Source organism: Anguilla rostrata, chromosome 18 (assembly GCF_018555375.3).
Source record: "Anguilla rostrata isolate EN2019 chromosome 18, ASM1855537v3, whole genome shotgun sequence".
Classification (NCBI taxonomy): domain Eukaryota; kingdom Metazoa; phylum Chordata; class Actinopteri; order Anguilliformes; family Anguillidae; genus Anguilla; species Anguilla rostrata.
In genome coordinates this window covers 19,721,525-19,737,788 of record NC_057950.1, presented here as the reverse complement: position 1 = coordinate 19,737,788, position 16,264 = coordinate 19,721,525, and the positions used below count along the sequence as shown (strand labels likewise).

The window sequence follows — 16,264 nt, the reverse complement described above, 5'->3', positions numbered from 1 at the left end:
ACAGAACACTGGTGTTCTAGTAGGCTACTAAAAGGAAACACAGACCTACATACATTTAATGGTCAGAAGTTTGTAACTGACTGCATATAACCACATGAGTATACAGTATAACTATTACAGTATATTAAATATGAGTTAGAGTTACTGAGTTACTGATTATGAGTTAGATTGAGATACTGATTAAACCAAAATCATAATATTCCAAATCCAAACTGAATTAAATGTATGCCTTGAGAACTCAAGGATTAATGTTGTGAAATAACCTTTATCAAACATTACAGTTTGGTAATCCATCATCAAATCTTACACTTCTGCATTCTTTTACCAAATCTCACACTCCTGCAATCTATTATCAGACCTAACAGTCCTGCAATCTATTACCAAATCCTACACTCCTGCAATCTATTGTCAATCTATACCTCGCTCTGCATCCACTGGACGTATTACTGTCTCCTCCCTAAAGGGTTCCTCCTCTTGATCTCATTTCCTCTCTACTCTGGCCCCCCAATGGGGGAATGAGCTCCCCACTGCAGTCAGGACAGAAGAGCCACTGCCTTACTCCCACCACAGTCTGAGAACACACCTGTTGATACTGCATTTGGTCTCAATTAACAGTGGACCTAGTGACCACTATAATCCTTTGTGACACTAGGTGACTTGGCATTGTCTCAGCACGTTGTATAAACATTTATGCATGAAATTTTAGAAGTTTCTGAACACATTCCATTCCAGATGATTTCATACCTCAGAGGTTATGTTATATTTGGACCACATGTGCGGGCCCATTTACAAGCTTTTGTTTCCTCACGGAACCGATCCAACAGCAACATAAAACAAACAGGCCTGCCCCCAACCTGCCTGGTTCCCAGTTAGCAGTAATTCCCTGCAGCTTACTCAAGTCTAAATCTGTTGTTCTGTTCAAGGTTTTTCCTTTACACAATACCATTTTTGGTCATCCTTGAGAACTTCGCAATGCGGAGCAGTATAAACATAAACACACACACACACACCACAAGCCAGTGAGTCACAGGAACCCCACACTTCTGCCAGGGCATTAAATCATGCACCACAATTGATTTTGCTCTTAGAAGCAGACAGGACTCTAGATTATCCATGAGCTGCTCAGGCTCTGTTTTCACTGATTGGCAGTGACATAATCTTTGTTAGAGGGGCACTTTCACATTGGAAGCGGCTGCATTGCTTAGCCTGTGCTGCATAGCAAGGTTCTGAGGACAGCGTCTAACTCTGGGCTTGGCACAGCCTTCTTGTTTTAATTCAGAACATGCCTGCGGAGGACTACTGCAAACCTCGCTCTGCCTCGACTACCAAAAACCCTGGAGTTCCTATGCATTTCCCTGAAAGGGCTTTAATGTTTAATGACCGCCGTTAAACTTTGACATGACTGGCTCTTTTTTGCTTTCACACTTTTCATTTATATATTTCATTAAGACTATTTCATTTATAATGCGAATGCCCAAATGGAAACAGATGCTAATGATTCAGAGAAATGAGCAGGTAATGAAATCCATGTGTGGAGGAGGCGTTTGCATCACGCTGGTTTCACCCCTCGATAAGGGTTCATACCGGATATGTTCAACTGCAGAGTAAACAGGGTCCGCACATAGCACTGCATCCATTCAGAGACACATTTAATCCAACACAAAGATTTCATGCTTTTAGTGGCTTTGTGTTCTGCCTGACCAGGCTAGAGCAGGACACACCAGAAATATTTATATTCAGATCACAAGGGGTGGAGCATTTTTGCGGAATGAATCAGTCCCCTAATGACGCTGCAAACACGTGTGCTGTTCTCAGTTAAGACGACTTGGTTTCTGGACACCTGATTCTGGGATATGCACCGTTAAAACCGTGATGGATCTAGTACATGTAAACAGGAATGTTCACAGGGATTTTCAAGAAGTCATTAAAGCAGACCAGCAGAGTTTAAAGGCACGGGAGCATTGCTATCAGGACGAGCCCGTCCCGTCCCAGGGGACGAAGCAAAGGAGGGGCTAGAGGGTGAGTCCGTTTCCTTGGAATTGATAAGAGTGCATCAGGTTCCCTGGATGTTGTTAACCAAGACATGTTTGGGAAAACATTAATGGCAGCTGAGCAAGAACAGAGCTCTGAGCTTTATTACACTGTTACCTGCGCTATGCTTAGGAAACTCCAGATCTGCACGAGAACTGGACTTTCCTCTGGGCAGAAACCTGGGACTGGCAGCTTCAGAGTCCAGAGTGGAGCGCTTCTATTACACCCATGAGTTACTTCAGCAAACACCCAGCTGTGTCATGTACTGCTGTCTGCAAAAGGATACAAATCATGTGATTAACAATGTGATTTCCTTTGTAAAGGAGTCAGTGTTTCCAGGCATTATTTCTTGAGGGCAGTTCCATGGAAACACAGATTGCCTAAGACTTTCAGCTACCGGTTTTAATCCTTAAAACCTTGTTTCTTAATGCTCTGTGAACATACATTATGGTTCTTTCACAACTTTAACATATGTATCAGCTGTCCTGCAACTGATATTCAAATAATTCATGCAGATCATTATTCCTACAGTGGTTTGGTTGGAAATTATATCCTTAGAGGGAAATGCAAATGTAGCTATTTTAGCAAGCAGAAATGTGGAACCAATGTGTGGAGTTATATACAATAGCCAAACAGCCATTAAAGTATTATAGTATTCATATACTGTACATCATCATATATTCAAGAGTTATGGTTGTCAGTTTGATGCACATCAAAATAAAGTATTTGTGGCATTATTACATACTGTTGACACAAAACTAGGACAAAACTGTGAATTATTAAACATCCAGAAGTCCAGGGGACAGAAAGTGAGTCCTGCCATGCGTTTCCTCTACCCATTCAGCCATGAACCATGAATTCTAGAATTGTGCTAATTAGCAAATCCATGTTATTGGTACAAAATACTGGGGAGGAGTTTTTAGTGTGTGTGTGTGTGTGTGTGTGTGTGTGTGTGTGTGAAAGAGAGAGAGTAAGAGTGTGTGTGTGTGTGAGAGAGAGAGAGAGAGAAAGAGAGAGTAAGAGTGTGTGTGTGTGTGTGTGTGAAAGAGAAAGAGTAAGAGTGTGTGTGTGTGTGTGTGTGAGAGAGAGAGAGAGAGAAAGAGAGAGTAAGAGAGTAAGAGTGTGTGTGTGTGTGTGTGTGTGAGAGAGAGAGAGAGAGAGAGAGTATTTCTCATCTCAGTGTTTATAAATGTATTTGGGTTGTCATAAGTGCAGAAATGAACTGTGACACACCCAAATGAAAGACCAGGGCACACACCCTTCTCTCTGACAGTGGAATGAATCAGGGACAGCTGCTTGCTTCCTGTTAGTTTTAAGGGGAAACAAAAACAGAGGTTACTAACAGGCATCTCCCCACTGTTTGCACAGCACCATAAATGTGCTTCAAGCACCATCACAGCTGTGGATTTAACACTAGTAACTTCCCCTTTCTCTTTTTACAGACTCTGTCCTGCAGATAGGGGAGTGACTGCGCCTGAAGATCATCCATTTCCTGCTTATTTCCAACATAAGCCTTAAAAACACACATTTTAATTCAGATGTGCTCAGTGGTTGGCCATAAACCTGCTCACATAAAAAAATGACAAAAATGACATCAAAAATGGCCCCAGCTCACATTGTTCCATTCATACTGCAAGCCATGATCTAGCATTAGATCCATCCCAAAAACAGCTCCAGATCCACTGTCTGGCTTTAGAACCAACCCAAAACAGCTTCCACAGACAGAAGAAATCCAGACCAAGGTTTGTGGTTATGACTGGCTTTTTGACTGTCTTTTAGCCTTGAAAGTTCACAGTTTCCAGGTGCAGTAACTTGGTGGTTTGTGTGTTTGCTTGTGGTACGCAGTGCTGCGTTAGCCTGACTGCAGTAGGTTGCAGTAGGAGTTTCCCCCGCAGTCTCCTGCACGTCCTAATGAATCAGAACCAGAGCTGAGGTCGGCTGGAGAAGCAGGCGGAGATGCAGCTGGCCGGGCGGCTCGGCCGGGTGGTGCTGACCTGCGTGATCTGGACGGCGGTCCCCGTCCTCCTCTGGTCCGACTTTAAGCTGGCGTACGTGACGGAGCACAGCCTGTACATGTGCTCGTGCGCGCACGGCCTCATCCCCTGCGGCGTCATCAACTCCAGCCAGTGCAGCTGCAAGGACCGCCCCTTAACCGCGCTGCGCCATGGCGACGGCTCCGGCCCGGTGCGCGCCAAGCGCCTGACGGTCTGGTACACGTCCCCGCTCAACGTCGCCCTCCTGCTCAACAACTCGGAGGTGCGCCACCTGTCCCTGGTCAGGTGCAAGGCCCCGGGCGGCCGGGGGGGCTCCTACCAGTACTTCTCCGTGCAGCAGCTGGAGAGGCTGACCGTGTCCCACTGGCAGGCGGAGCTGGGCCACAGCATGGAGCTGGGGAAGGACCTGGGGCCCCACACCGAGGAGGCACGGGTGGCCATTATCCACACCTCCGTCCTCACAGGGAAGGCCGCCCTGAAAGCCTACACTGTGCGGGCCACAGTGGACGCCGACGGGCTGCTCCCTTTCCCCGATATGAGCATGTCTCCGGCCGGGCTGCCGGCCACCGCCGTCATGTTCGTGACCTTCCTGTACTGAGACCGGTCTGCTTCAGGCTGACAGACACGTCTTATTCACACTGGTCTCCTGGACTCCTGCTTGGCAAGAACTACGGTCGCCCTGGAAACAAACCCAGAATTTCACATGGGAAGTTTTTTGCCTTAATTGTACTGTCAGAAGCTTTGTTCTGGGCTGTAATAAATTTTATTAAATTTTGCTTTGAACTATGGAACCATTTCCAGTAATTACCAAAAACATAATGAAGTCGTTTCATAACTATTAGCAATTTTATTCTTTAATAAGATTATATTAATAAGATTATGGTCTACAAGTACACTGGTGTAATTTTGCTTGGTACAGTACTACATATATTGATGTGATTTTATGCTACAATATAAACTCTAAGAAAAACAAATTGTTCATTCAATACCATGATTTCGAGGTTCAGAATGTGGTGGTTTTGCTTTTCTTTAATTTCTAGAAAAATACATAAAACACCTCTAAGACCTGAGAAACCAGATTGCCTGTTTTATCTGTTTTATGAAAATAGAGAGAGGAAATTACAGCTAGATTTATATGGTTCATAAATAAAGAGGAAATATGAGGGACGTGTTAACTGACTGAATGTGTGTCACCATTAACCACATTCTAATGTAACCCCTGACTTCACTAAATGTTAACTGACTGAATGCGTGTCACCATTAACCACAGTCTAATGTAATTCCTGACCTCTCTGAATGTTAACTGGCCGCATGTGTCACCATTAACCACATTCCAATGTAACCCCTGACCTCTCTGAATGTTTATCTGACTGAATATGTGTCACTATTAAACACATTCTAATGTAACCCCTGACCTCTCTGAATGCTAACTGACTGAATGTGTATCATTAATAATCACATTCTAATGTAACCCCTTATCTCTCTGAATGTTAACTGACTGAATGTGTATCGTTATTAATCACATTCTAATGTAACCCCTGACCTCTCCGAATGTTAACTGAATGTGTATCATTACTAAACACATTTTAATGTTACCATCAGTATACCGATTTCCTGAGAAAATAATGACAACAGACAAAATTGATTTTGTGAAGCGAAATACTGCTCCAACACAGTACTACTGTGATTATGTAGAAAAATATTTAATTTTATATCCATATTCTTGTGTCTGTTGATTAATTTAGGTTAGTGTAATGTCACTGCTATATACATTAAGCAGCCTGTATGAAAATATATCATTTCCATTTGTGCAATGATGTGTATTTTTCAATGTTCCTTCAAATCATGTCAAATAAACAGCATCTTAATTCTGCTTTTAGGAGCAGAGTTGTGATTGGTAGATGTTAGTGATGGGAGCATGTCATTAACACAGTGCAGGGTTGGAATGTAGGGCAAAGCTGGCACCTGCAAGCCCTGACAGTCAACAAGCCGACGATAATGCTGCTAACGTATCTCATGTTTCGCCTGCAGGGGGCAGTGATAATGCCGCTAACGTATCTCATGTTTCGCCTGCAGGGGGCAGTGATAATGCCGCTAACGTATCTCATGTTTCACCTGCAGGGGGCAGTGATAATGCTGCGAATGTATCGTATGTTTCACCTGCAGGGGGCAGTGATAATGCTGCTAACGTATCTCATGTTTCGCCTGCAGGAGCAGTGGATTGGAAGAAAAAAACACATCCACTCTCAATATTTCTGACCAGAGCCCAAAGTTCACCTAAGAAAAGTAACATAATTTTTTTTCAATTTCTTTGATTTCATATCAAGATAAAAATACAAAAAATGCCCAAGATAGAGAGTCTGGCAGAAGATGAGGGAAAGCCTGTACTGATTCCTGGGTATCACGTGTTGATCTCAGTTCTGTTTCTCAATAGGATCTGAATATGAAATTTAACAGTGGAAATTCAGAGGTTGATATCAACAGTTGATGTTTGTCTGCCCATGTTGGCTGATACTGATGCTGGTATTTCCAATTCACATTATACCACAAATGCAAGTTGCTGCTAAGTTTCCACATTCGTGCAAGTTGTTATATTTTTCCTTTGTAGGTGAATGGCTGAGCATGAGTGTTGAGAGCTAATAAGTTTCTGTATAGCTTTGTTGGGGAGTTGGCTGGTAAAAATGATAAATTAAAAATAAACAAGAAATGAAAGAGGTCCAGATGACTATAATAAGGCTACTTTTTGAGCATGGCATTTTCACATAACTTAAAGCATGCGCATCATCAAACCTGTGGCTCATGGATGTTACATCACCATCGACCATAATCATATCATCTGGTCGATGCTAATAAGATATTGTTGGTTGAAAAAGATACAACCATAATATTATTGTGCACCCCCACTTTAAAATAGTTTACTGTATGCTAAGTGTACATTGATTTGTAAGTTTTCTCATATACTATGAAATGTCGTAATAACTTGGTAATATATTTAATTTCAGTATATTTTTTGTATATTCCACAGTGAAATACTGTTGCTGCTATTGTTCCACTCTGCTTGCAGTATTTTTGGCTTGGTTGTCTCAGAGCACAGTCAGAATGTGGTCATTCCTACTCGAAACTCATGCTGTTGCGTAACCAGGCTGCATATGGCTGTCAGTATTCCTAGTCCTTACTCTGTGAGTTTCCTGCTGAAGGATTTTATTAGCAGGAACCTATGAACTATGCTATTCTTCAGGAACATGAGAATGTTCATGCCTTCCTAACAGGAAGCTAATGCTCTTGATCTCCAGCCCAACCCCCGGACACACAGTCCCTCAGGCTGCACAGAACAATGTGTTTCTCATGGATTTTCTCTTTGATGGGGCTTTGATGGGAAACATTTTTCTTCTGGTTGTCTCAGACATATTTTTTGCAAACAGCTACACAGTAAAATGTCCAGTGTTAATTCAACTCTTAACGGATAACATTTGGTCCCATTGGATCAAATGTTATCTCTTAACAGTTAAATTAATACTGTTAGAACTGAAATAACACAGGACATTTTACTACGTACTGTTTTGATATTAAATTCTAAGTTGCTAAATACATGGCGATTTGTTCTTGATTGTATATTTAATATCTATTGAATTTGGGGTTGTTAAATACATGGAGAATTATCGTTGAGGTTATATAGAATTTTTAGTTACAAATGTGAATTGCTGCAGATTTCATACTGAATTTTGGGTTGCTAGGCGCTCCCGATCACAGCACACAGATCAGGCGATGAATGATGGCCGAACATTCCGAGCCAAAACAAGGGTAAATGCAACAGGACATGAGACTGGGGGTGCAGATGGAAGAGGTGATTGGTTCAGCACTGGCTGGCTGCCACGACATGGCCTTTAAGACCAGCGCCGTGTGTGTGCCAGGAGCTGACTGTGCCCGCAGGGAGGCATGCATATGCCAGCCCGCGCTCCCCGCTCCCGCTCGGCGCTGAATAATTCAAGGCTCTGCAAATGGCATGCGTGACATCTCTGTTGGGCGATTTGCGCTTTGATGGCTGCACTGGAAAAAGAGGAAGTGCGCACGCTTGTTGCGGACACACAGAAGCGGAGGCGTTAATGTCTCTGTGTGGGCCGAGCCTGCCACCCGCGCCACTTTATTCCCCACTTTAAAAACATCATTAAGACAGGAGGGCACGCTGTCGCAGGGGCTGCCAGGCGGGGAAGTTACGCCATCTGTGAAACGACTTTGAGTGTCCTCCACAGGGCACACCTATGTAACAGGGTACAGGGCTGCACAGGGCACACCTATGTAACAGGGTACAGGGCTGCACAGGGCACACCTATGTAACAGGGTACAGGGCTGCACAGGGCACACCTATGTAACAGGGTACAGGGCTGCACAGGGCACACCTATATAACAGGGTACCCGCTGCACAGGGCACACCTATATAACAGGGTACCTGGTGCACAGGGCACACCTATGTAACAGGGTACAGGGCTGCACAGGGCACACCTATGTAACAGGGTACCCGGTCTGCAAGGTTTACCTGCCTAACAGGTATAGACAAACACACACAGACACATATAAACACACACACACATACACACACACACACACATGCACATTATTTAAATTCCTGGTTTAATGAAGAAAGTGACATGTCAGGGCAGCAGACACAGGAATATGAACAGATGTTGAACTTTAACCTTCACTGCAGAAGTTTCCTCTGTATGCGACTGACCTGGTTATATTAAGCCATTTGCGTTGAAATGGTGACATCCGTCTTTCATTACCAAAGATGGCCACTGAGCCATTATTTTCTTATCCCTGCCTTGTTCACCAGCAGAACAAAAACAATGCATTGTGGGGCATTTTAGTTTCAGTAATTGAAACTGTTGCAGAGAAACATATGGGCCAAATCCTCCTTTTTAGTTAACGTCCCCTCCTGAGTTACCATCTCTGCAGATAAAAACCGGACAGTGCTTTATTTCAAACCTCTGTCTCCAGTAAAGCCACAGCCCTTCCCGGTGCCAACAAACCTGACACAAATGTAAGCTGTTTAAGCACCTGTCTTAGTCCACTGAAAATTTTAACTTTGAAAACTCATCACATTTTACACTGCCAGTGCAGTATATACAGAAAAATGCATAAACCTGTATGCATATACAAATGATGACAATAGTTTTTACACTGTACAGTATATATTGTGTCATTGTGCACAAACGTCAGATACAAACTTTCTCTGAGATATTAATTTATTCAAAAGTATACCATCTCCTATTCCTGGTTGAATATAATTCCACATAACTCCGTGAAACCATCTACTACTTTTAAGACTCTACATTTGGTTTTCAGACTTATTTGCAGTAAATAGGGTGTATTTAAACAAACTTTCAGTCAATGAATACTTTGACAAATGACCTCACAGACACAATTATGTTTTGGATCATGGGCAACTTTACAGTAAATATTGTGGGTCATTAGTGCACCAAAACATCAAAGATGGAACAGAACTTTTCTCTTGAGATTATTAATATTATTCATCAAGTTTACACAATTTCAAAAATAATTCCAAAATGAGTTGCACAATGCATAAGTTCCACATATACTCACAGGAATGTAAGCTCACATACAGTATGACTTCTTTGGTCAAATGACATCGTTAATGTCTTTTAGTCATTGGTTGTCATTAGTTGCTGTTTTTTGGGATATTTTATGATGAGAAATTCACACAGCACTCACACATTACTATTCATACTGGCTAAAGACGATAACCAAGAAATACATGTTTAAAATGCAGACAGTGCTCTATTGTGTGCTCTACTTTGACCCTGCCTATCCATTGAGGAATACATTCACACTTTAAACAATAGGATGGTGCTATACCATAATGAACCACTTGGTGGCAATATAGTCATAGCCACATCAATGCGTAAATTTGAATAAACGTGAGCAGCTTGATGCTATGCAACAGAGTATGGACATCCATCCCCCTTTATAGAAAAAATAGCCCTGGACGCTCTCTATAAAACATTGGTTCTGTTGATCATTTTGTTTGTATTAAAAGGATGTATCAGCTGTTATTAGGAAGGATAGCTTCCTAAATAAAATATGATACATTTATAGAGTAAAAAGTTAAATTTCTCAGCGCATTTATGAAAACAAAAGTGTCACCCCACTTTCCCTGCACAGATACCCTGGAATGACCAAGACCCAAGATCGATCAGAGTTCAATTTTTTCTCTCTTAATTCACAGACACAACACAGAATTCACAACACAGAAATCTTGAAATGACCGTCTTCTTCACCGGTCCCCAAAAACCACTACAGTTTAACTCAGTTCATCTTTGTTAATAGATGTATTTGCCATGTGTAGCTCATTTAACATTGTGGCGTACCAGGGCCAAGTAAAGCATTACCCAATATGGAGTATAATGCTATACTGAAGGACAGTTACTTTGGTGGGTTAGTTTGATGGCACATTAAATCTTTGTCTCTGCTCTTTGGCTTACCTTTGTGTGGACACCAAGACAGCCAAACACACAAATGCAGAACAAGTTTCTCTGGATAAGTAAGTCTGTTAAATGTCCAAAAGAAATTTAAGTGCTTCTCTGCATAGGAGTCTCTTAAATGTAACGTAAGTATTCCTATGTGCAGATTGTAATTAGGATACTGCTCATAACAAAAACAGAGAGCTGTGCAGGAGAAGATCTTGCAAATGTGCTGACAAGTATCGCATATCATGATGGTTTCAACGATACAGAAAGAAGGAATGGTCCTTAAATCAAAGACATTGGAAAAATAACAAAAAATTGAAGGCAACAATTATATGCATATCTAGGAGAACTGAAAGATCTACATATTCATTACAAAGCACTGAAGTATTGTTATGCACTGTCTAAAGGCTGGATAAATACCATATGACCAGAAGAAAGATTATATAATACCAGTATATAAAAAAGCAGACTGTGCTGTGATCCGCCCTGTTTGAGTAGTAGTAAGAATTATTATTGGGGTAGGTGGAAGTGGGAGGGGTTGAAGTGATAACATACGTGGTTTTTTGCACAGCAATTAGTGGAGGGCTCATCTCTAACAAATGTCCGTCACAACACTGCCCTTGCTTCAGAACATTTTTACAGTTATGTTGTATATAGGTCCCAAACACATATACTTTCTTCTCTCCACAGAAAAAAATATTGAGGATGTTTTTGTGGCCTGACAAAAAATACACCCTCTCAACCTTCCAAAAAAAACTATATTTCATTTTAAGCATTTAAAATAACTTCCAACATATACAGTGTCTTCACATTTTTAACTTCAGTGTCATCTGTGTGGTGAATGAGAAGACAGTCAATCTAGCAGTGTTAATTGGGAACACAGAAAGTGCCAGTATAAATATTTAGCTTGAGTAAAATTACCAGTGATGTGCCTGAAGCACTGGAACATTCAGTCACCCCACAAGAGTTGTGTGCTTTTCATATAAGCCAGAATAATGAAAATCTTTAAAACTTTAAAATATATCTGAACTGCTCAAAAAAGATTAGACTAAAACTACATGATTATGACTTTTAAATATGATAATCTTGTGCCTTCTGCCATCCTGACATATGGTCCATTTGTGCAAGGAAAAGAGTAGTATTCCTTACCATAATACTGTGGGGGAATGCAAACACTTGCAAAGAAGAAGAGAATAGCTACATCACAACAATTACCAAGAACAACAGTCCCAAACAAAATATTATTGAAATACAAAAATTTTGGTCTTCTGTTCTGTCGTTCAGCAGTTTTTTTCAGTGGCTGACTTTATAAATGTTTGCAGTAGTAATGGATTGTTCCAATCGCTTTGTATGTCATTTTTCAGTTTGTTTTGCCATCTTTTTAGTATGGAATACATTTGTCAGCAGTACCTACAAACAAAACAGTAAACAACAGCTGTACCATAAAAGACCCCAAGAAACATTTTCCTCAAAAAGAGGATTGATTATGTTATTGAATGATTAAGAATCAATTTTAACTACGCTGTCATTTGTTTTTGCCTAACTGTTTCCCAGGAGTGATCTAAGCGACTTTGTGAGTGCGTTTGGAATCCAAACTGACGAACGAAGAGAAAGATTCAGATGTTTAACTGGCCTTGTGACGCTTATTTTTTTTTTCCTTGGCTCCGGCAGACCCTCTGCACACACAGGTGTACAAAACCGCAATCTGCCGAGATCACAACCCGGTCGCACAATTAAAGCCCGTCTGCAAATCGGGGCAGACGGAGAGACAGACACACAGACCGCCTTTGTGCGGCGGCTGTCGTTTCCAGCGAGAGGAAAGAGCAGAGAGACGGGCCATTACAGTTTCCTGGATGGAGATCTGTGGCCGCGCGCCTGTCAGTCTACGCAACCAGATGCTGGGTTTTGGAAAGCCGATGTGATTTCTCCCGTTAATTAGCGCGGACACTGCCAAAAGAGAGAGAACAGAAGGGAACACCTAGAATTAAGGAACACATGTAAAGGATCCTGGTCCTGACTCATTAGTAAATGAGCACTGCAGTGACCCGTTTGGGAAACACTACATAATAACGACCCGAGCGTGTGGCACCCAGGACCACGCCCGCCGGGCGGGGCTGAGGAGGCCCGTCTCAGAAGCCGGCTAATTACACCACCTGCGCTAATGACAGAAAGTGCCACTACCTTTTGCAACTTTTTATCTGGTGATTATGAGTAATTTGTCTACAAGCAATCATGTAAATTTTAATGATTGCCAATCCTGGCTTAAGATTAAACGGAGCACTCCCACTGTTTATGGAACACAGGGATGGGTCTGGTCTTGGTCCTGCTTTCCACTTCTGAAATATGGGCCTGTGGATGAAGACAACAGAGACCCTGCGCTTGGTAGTAACCTCTGTATGCAGCCAGACCTCATTCATATGTCTGCTGCTCTTTAATCTAAGGTGAGTTTTACTTCAATTATATGACTGGTCGCCAGGGAGACCATGAGCGCTGGTGCTAGCCGTTGCCCTTGACTGTCCTCCTTCACTGACTCGATGTCAGACTGGGTCACCTGCATGACATCACATCGTGTCAAGCAGGTGAGAACTGGGACCCACTGGAGCCTGCGCTAGCTGTGCCGAACTGACTGAGTGACCTTAATTCAACAGACGAAGCTGCCCTGCTCTTAACAAACCGCTTTTTTCCCAGAGGGCAGTTCTCAACGCATTGCTTAGCCAGTGTCTGTCAAAAAAAGTACTTTAAAGGTCAGAAACCTAATGTAAATTCAATGTATTTAAAACTCTATATATTTTCATCCAGTATGGAATCTACATTATGCATTTCCTCCTTCAAAAGTTTTTTTTTTTTTTTAATATTTTTTTGCTAAATGTCTTTTGCGGTATCATTCTACAATCCATGCAATTACTTTGGCCTCATGCTATTGATAAAAAAGAGAGTTGACAGTTATTACCAAAAAAAAAAAAGCTGAGTGATTTTAATGGCAGCAATCTTGTATCTTGTTTGTTTGGGAACATACACCCAACAGTATTCAAATTGCTTTATGTGCACTGTGCTTCAGCTACAAACGCACAACCCTGCTAAATATATGCAGGATCCAGAAAGCCGGCTTTGATCAGGGCACCTTCTCTGGCACAGGGCCTCTCTCTCAAAGCCGAGGAAATCTTGTTTTTATTAATGCGATTTCATACATTTTTGTTGAACGGAACACTAAGCAGCATTCTTACGTAGTTGCTATGGGTGGGAATTGTTGAATATCATGTCACACATAATGCTACACTGAGTCCCCCCGCTGGGCTGTGAACTGATCCCATGGTCACTCTGACACTTACCGTGGCAACGAGGGACTGGGAAACAGACGGAGGCGGAGCCACAATTCCCATCCCGCCCTTTTCCTGCCCGCTCCATCTCATTTGCACAGGACATATTCAAGGGTTTAAGGGCATTGTGCACACACACACACACACATACACACACACACACACACACGCACACATACAAGCATACAAGCACACAGAGCGTGTACAGGAACACACACACAAACACACAGCAAGCACATACACACACTCACACACACACAGGCATACACACATACATACACTCACAGACACACACAGTGTGCACACAAATAGACAGCATGTACATGAACACACATACACACCCAAACACTAGCAATGTGCATATATCATACACACATATATATAGTGTGGTCCATGACGTCTGGGATAAAAGCATATTTTTTCTTGATTTGGCTCTGTACGACACAAATTGTAATCAAACAATTCACATATGGTTGAAGCACACATTCTCAGCTTTTATTTAAGGGTATTTTTTGTATACATTGGTTACATCATGTAGAAATTACAGCACTTTTTATACACTTCTACTTCCACAAAGTGTATAAAAAAACTCTAAAAAATAAAAACTGATGTGCACTTCAACTACATAAATGTGAATTGTTTGATTACAAGTCTAAAACTGATTGTGGAGTACAGAACCAAATAAACAAAAAATAAGTTCTTGTCTTAAACATTATGGAGCTCACTGTACACATATATGTACGTATATGTATAAACTGCATGTTTTATATACAGTTTAAGATTGATATTTAAAAGGTATGTGTATGAATCTGTGTTGAGAGAGAGAAACCGCAGTCTCAAACAATTAAAATGTGTGCACAAGCATAAAGCCTGCACTCCTGCATATTACCATCCTTACTGAAAATCCTGTTTATGCCAAATATCTTTTTGGCTGATACCAATTCATAAACTGGACTGCCTCTATTACCTACACAGTAATTCATTTCATTTAAACTCAACACAGTCACGGTGTGACTTCAGACTGAATGGCCCTGAAACAGATGAACAAACATCCATTTAATGGACTGTATTAAAAACAGCTATTAAAGCCAAAACCAAAGAAAACTATGAATGAACCAACAATACAGAATTTCACATGAAATTTGGAAAACCACAGCATCTCCTCTAATCTGATTTCCCCCACATTCACACATACATTTTATTAAAATGGAACAAGCAAGCATCCCTCTGTGGGAAACACTATAGCCAGTCCTGCTAACTGCCCCTCTCCCTCTGTGGGGAACACTATAGCCAGTCCTGCTAACTGCCCCTCTCCCTCTGTGGGGAACACTATAGCCAGTCCAGCTAACTGCCCCTCTCCCTCTGTGGGAAACACTATAGCCAGTCCTGCTAACTGCCCCTCTCCCTATGTGGGGAACACTATAGCCAGTCCCTCTAACTGCCCCTCAGTCCCACTAACTGAATTTTCAGTTTAGCTTTATGGTTTGTTTGATTGAATTCAAAAAATATGTTAGCCAGTTTTGGCTACATTTATATTTATATGTTAGCCAGTTAGCCACATTTGATTGAACCTGTTCAGATATGCCTGTTAATGCATCCTGTCCAGTCACAGCTCATACATGTGCTAGTGATCAGTGATCATGTTTCCTGGCCCCGCTACACTAGCCAATACAGACATTTATTATCATAATACAATGATATCATTATGTACAAGGAGACCATTGCTATGATATGTAAATGGCCACAGTGACGTACATCAGTTTCTGCTTATAGCCCTGAATTTCCCACATCAAAGAAATGTAAATGAAACATTGAATTAACCTTTAATTATAAGGAATAGCTCATAATATCCTCTGGAGACCAAGCATTAAAAAAGTATTTTAATTTCTTTGACATACAAGTGTCTTGGATGACAAAAACATGTTTCCGTTACAATATTTTTCAAAATATTAGTTATTTTAACATTTCTTTTCCTTTTTATTGTGAGTATCAGCATAGTATACTACATCATTTTTGAGATTAACTCATGTCCCCTACAGGGGACAAAAATTAATTTGAGATTAGCTCATAACAGACAAAACAGACCAATGTATTGGCACAGGCTCTGTGAATCACTGCTTCTTTAAAGGGTGTGAAATAAGGAAGTCTTTTTCATTCCTGCGTACAGATACTCTCAGTGTGGAATTACTACCCCCCCCCGCCCCTTCCCATATTCTGCTGTCCTTGTTGCCACGGTACTGAGGTATGGAACCCACACAGGGACAGAACTGTCGTGCTGCAGAGCTGAACGGCCAGCGTCTCAAACCCTTGCACTGGACACGGAGGGAGGGGCCGGCAGGGCCACGCCGCCTCTGAGAAACGCGAGGAGCACCGGGAGGACACGCTCCGGATTGGCGATCAGCACCCCTGCCTGTCCGGGACAAAGGGGTCCGTGGGC

The 16,264-nt window shown here is 41.8% G+C and overlaps 1 protein-coding gene across 2 annotated transcripts; it reads left to right on the top strand.

The window, feature by feature from the left end:
- Positions 1-1,474: 1,474 nt before the first annotated feature.
- Positions 1,475-5,898, top strand: si:ch73-52p7.1 (uncharacterized protein LOC100321084 homolog). Of its 2 annotated transcripts, XM_064317586.1 has the most exons (3): positions 1,479-2,019; positions 3,474-3,773; positions 3,877-5,898. In XM_064317586.1, exon 3 carries the CDS (start codon positions 3,988-3,990, stop codon positions 4,621-4,623), a length of 636 nt encoding a protein of 211 aa, XP_064173656.1. In that variant the 5' UTR covers positions 1,479-2,019; positions 3,474-3,773; positions 3,877-3,987; the 3' UTR covers positions 4,624-5,898. The 2 variants fall into 2 exon arrangements, with proteins under 2 accessions (XP_064173655.1, XP_064173656.1); XM_064317585.1 differs by having other exon boundaries at positions 1,475-2,019; positions 3,474-5,898.
- Positions 5,899-16,264: the final 10,366 nt, after the last annotated feature.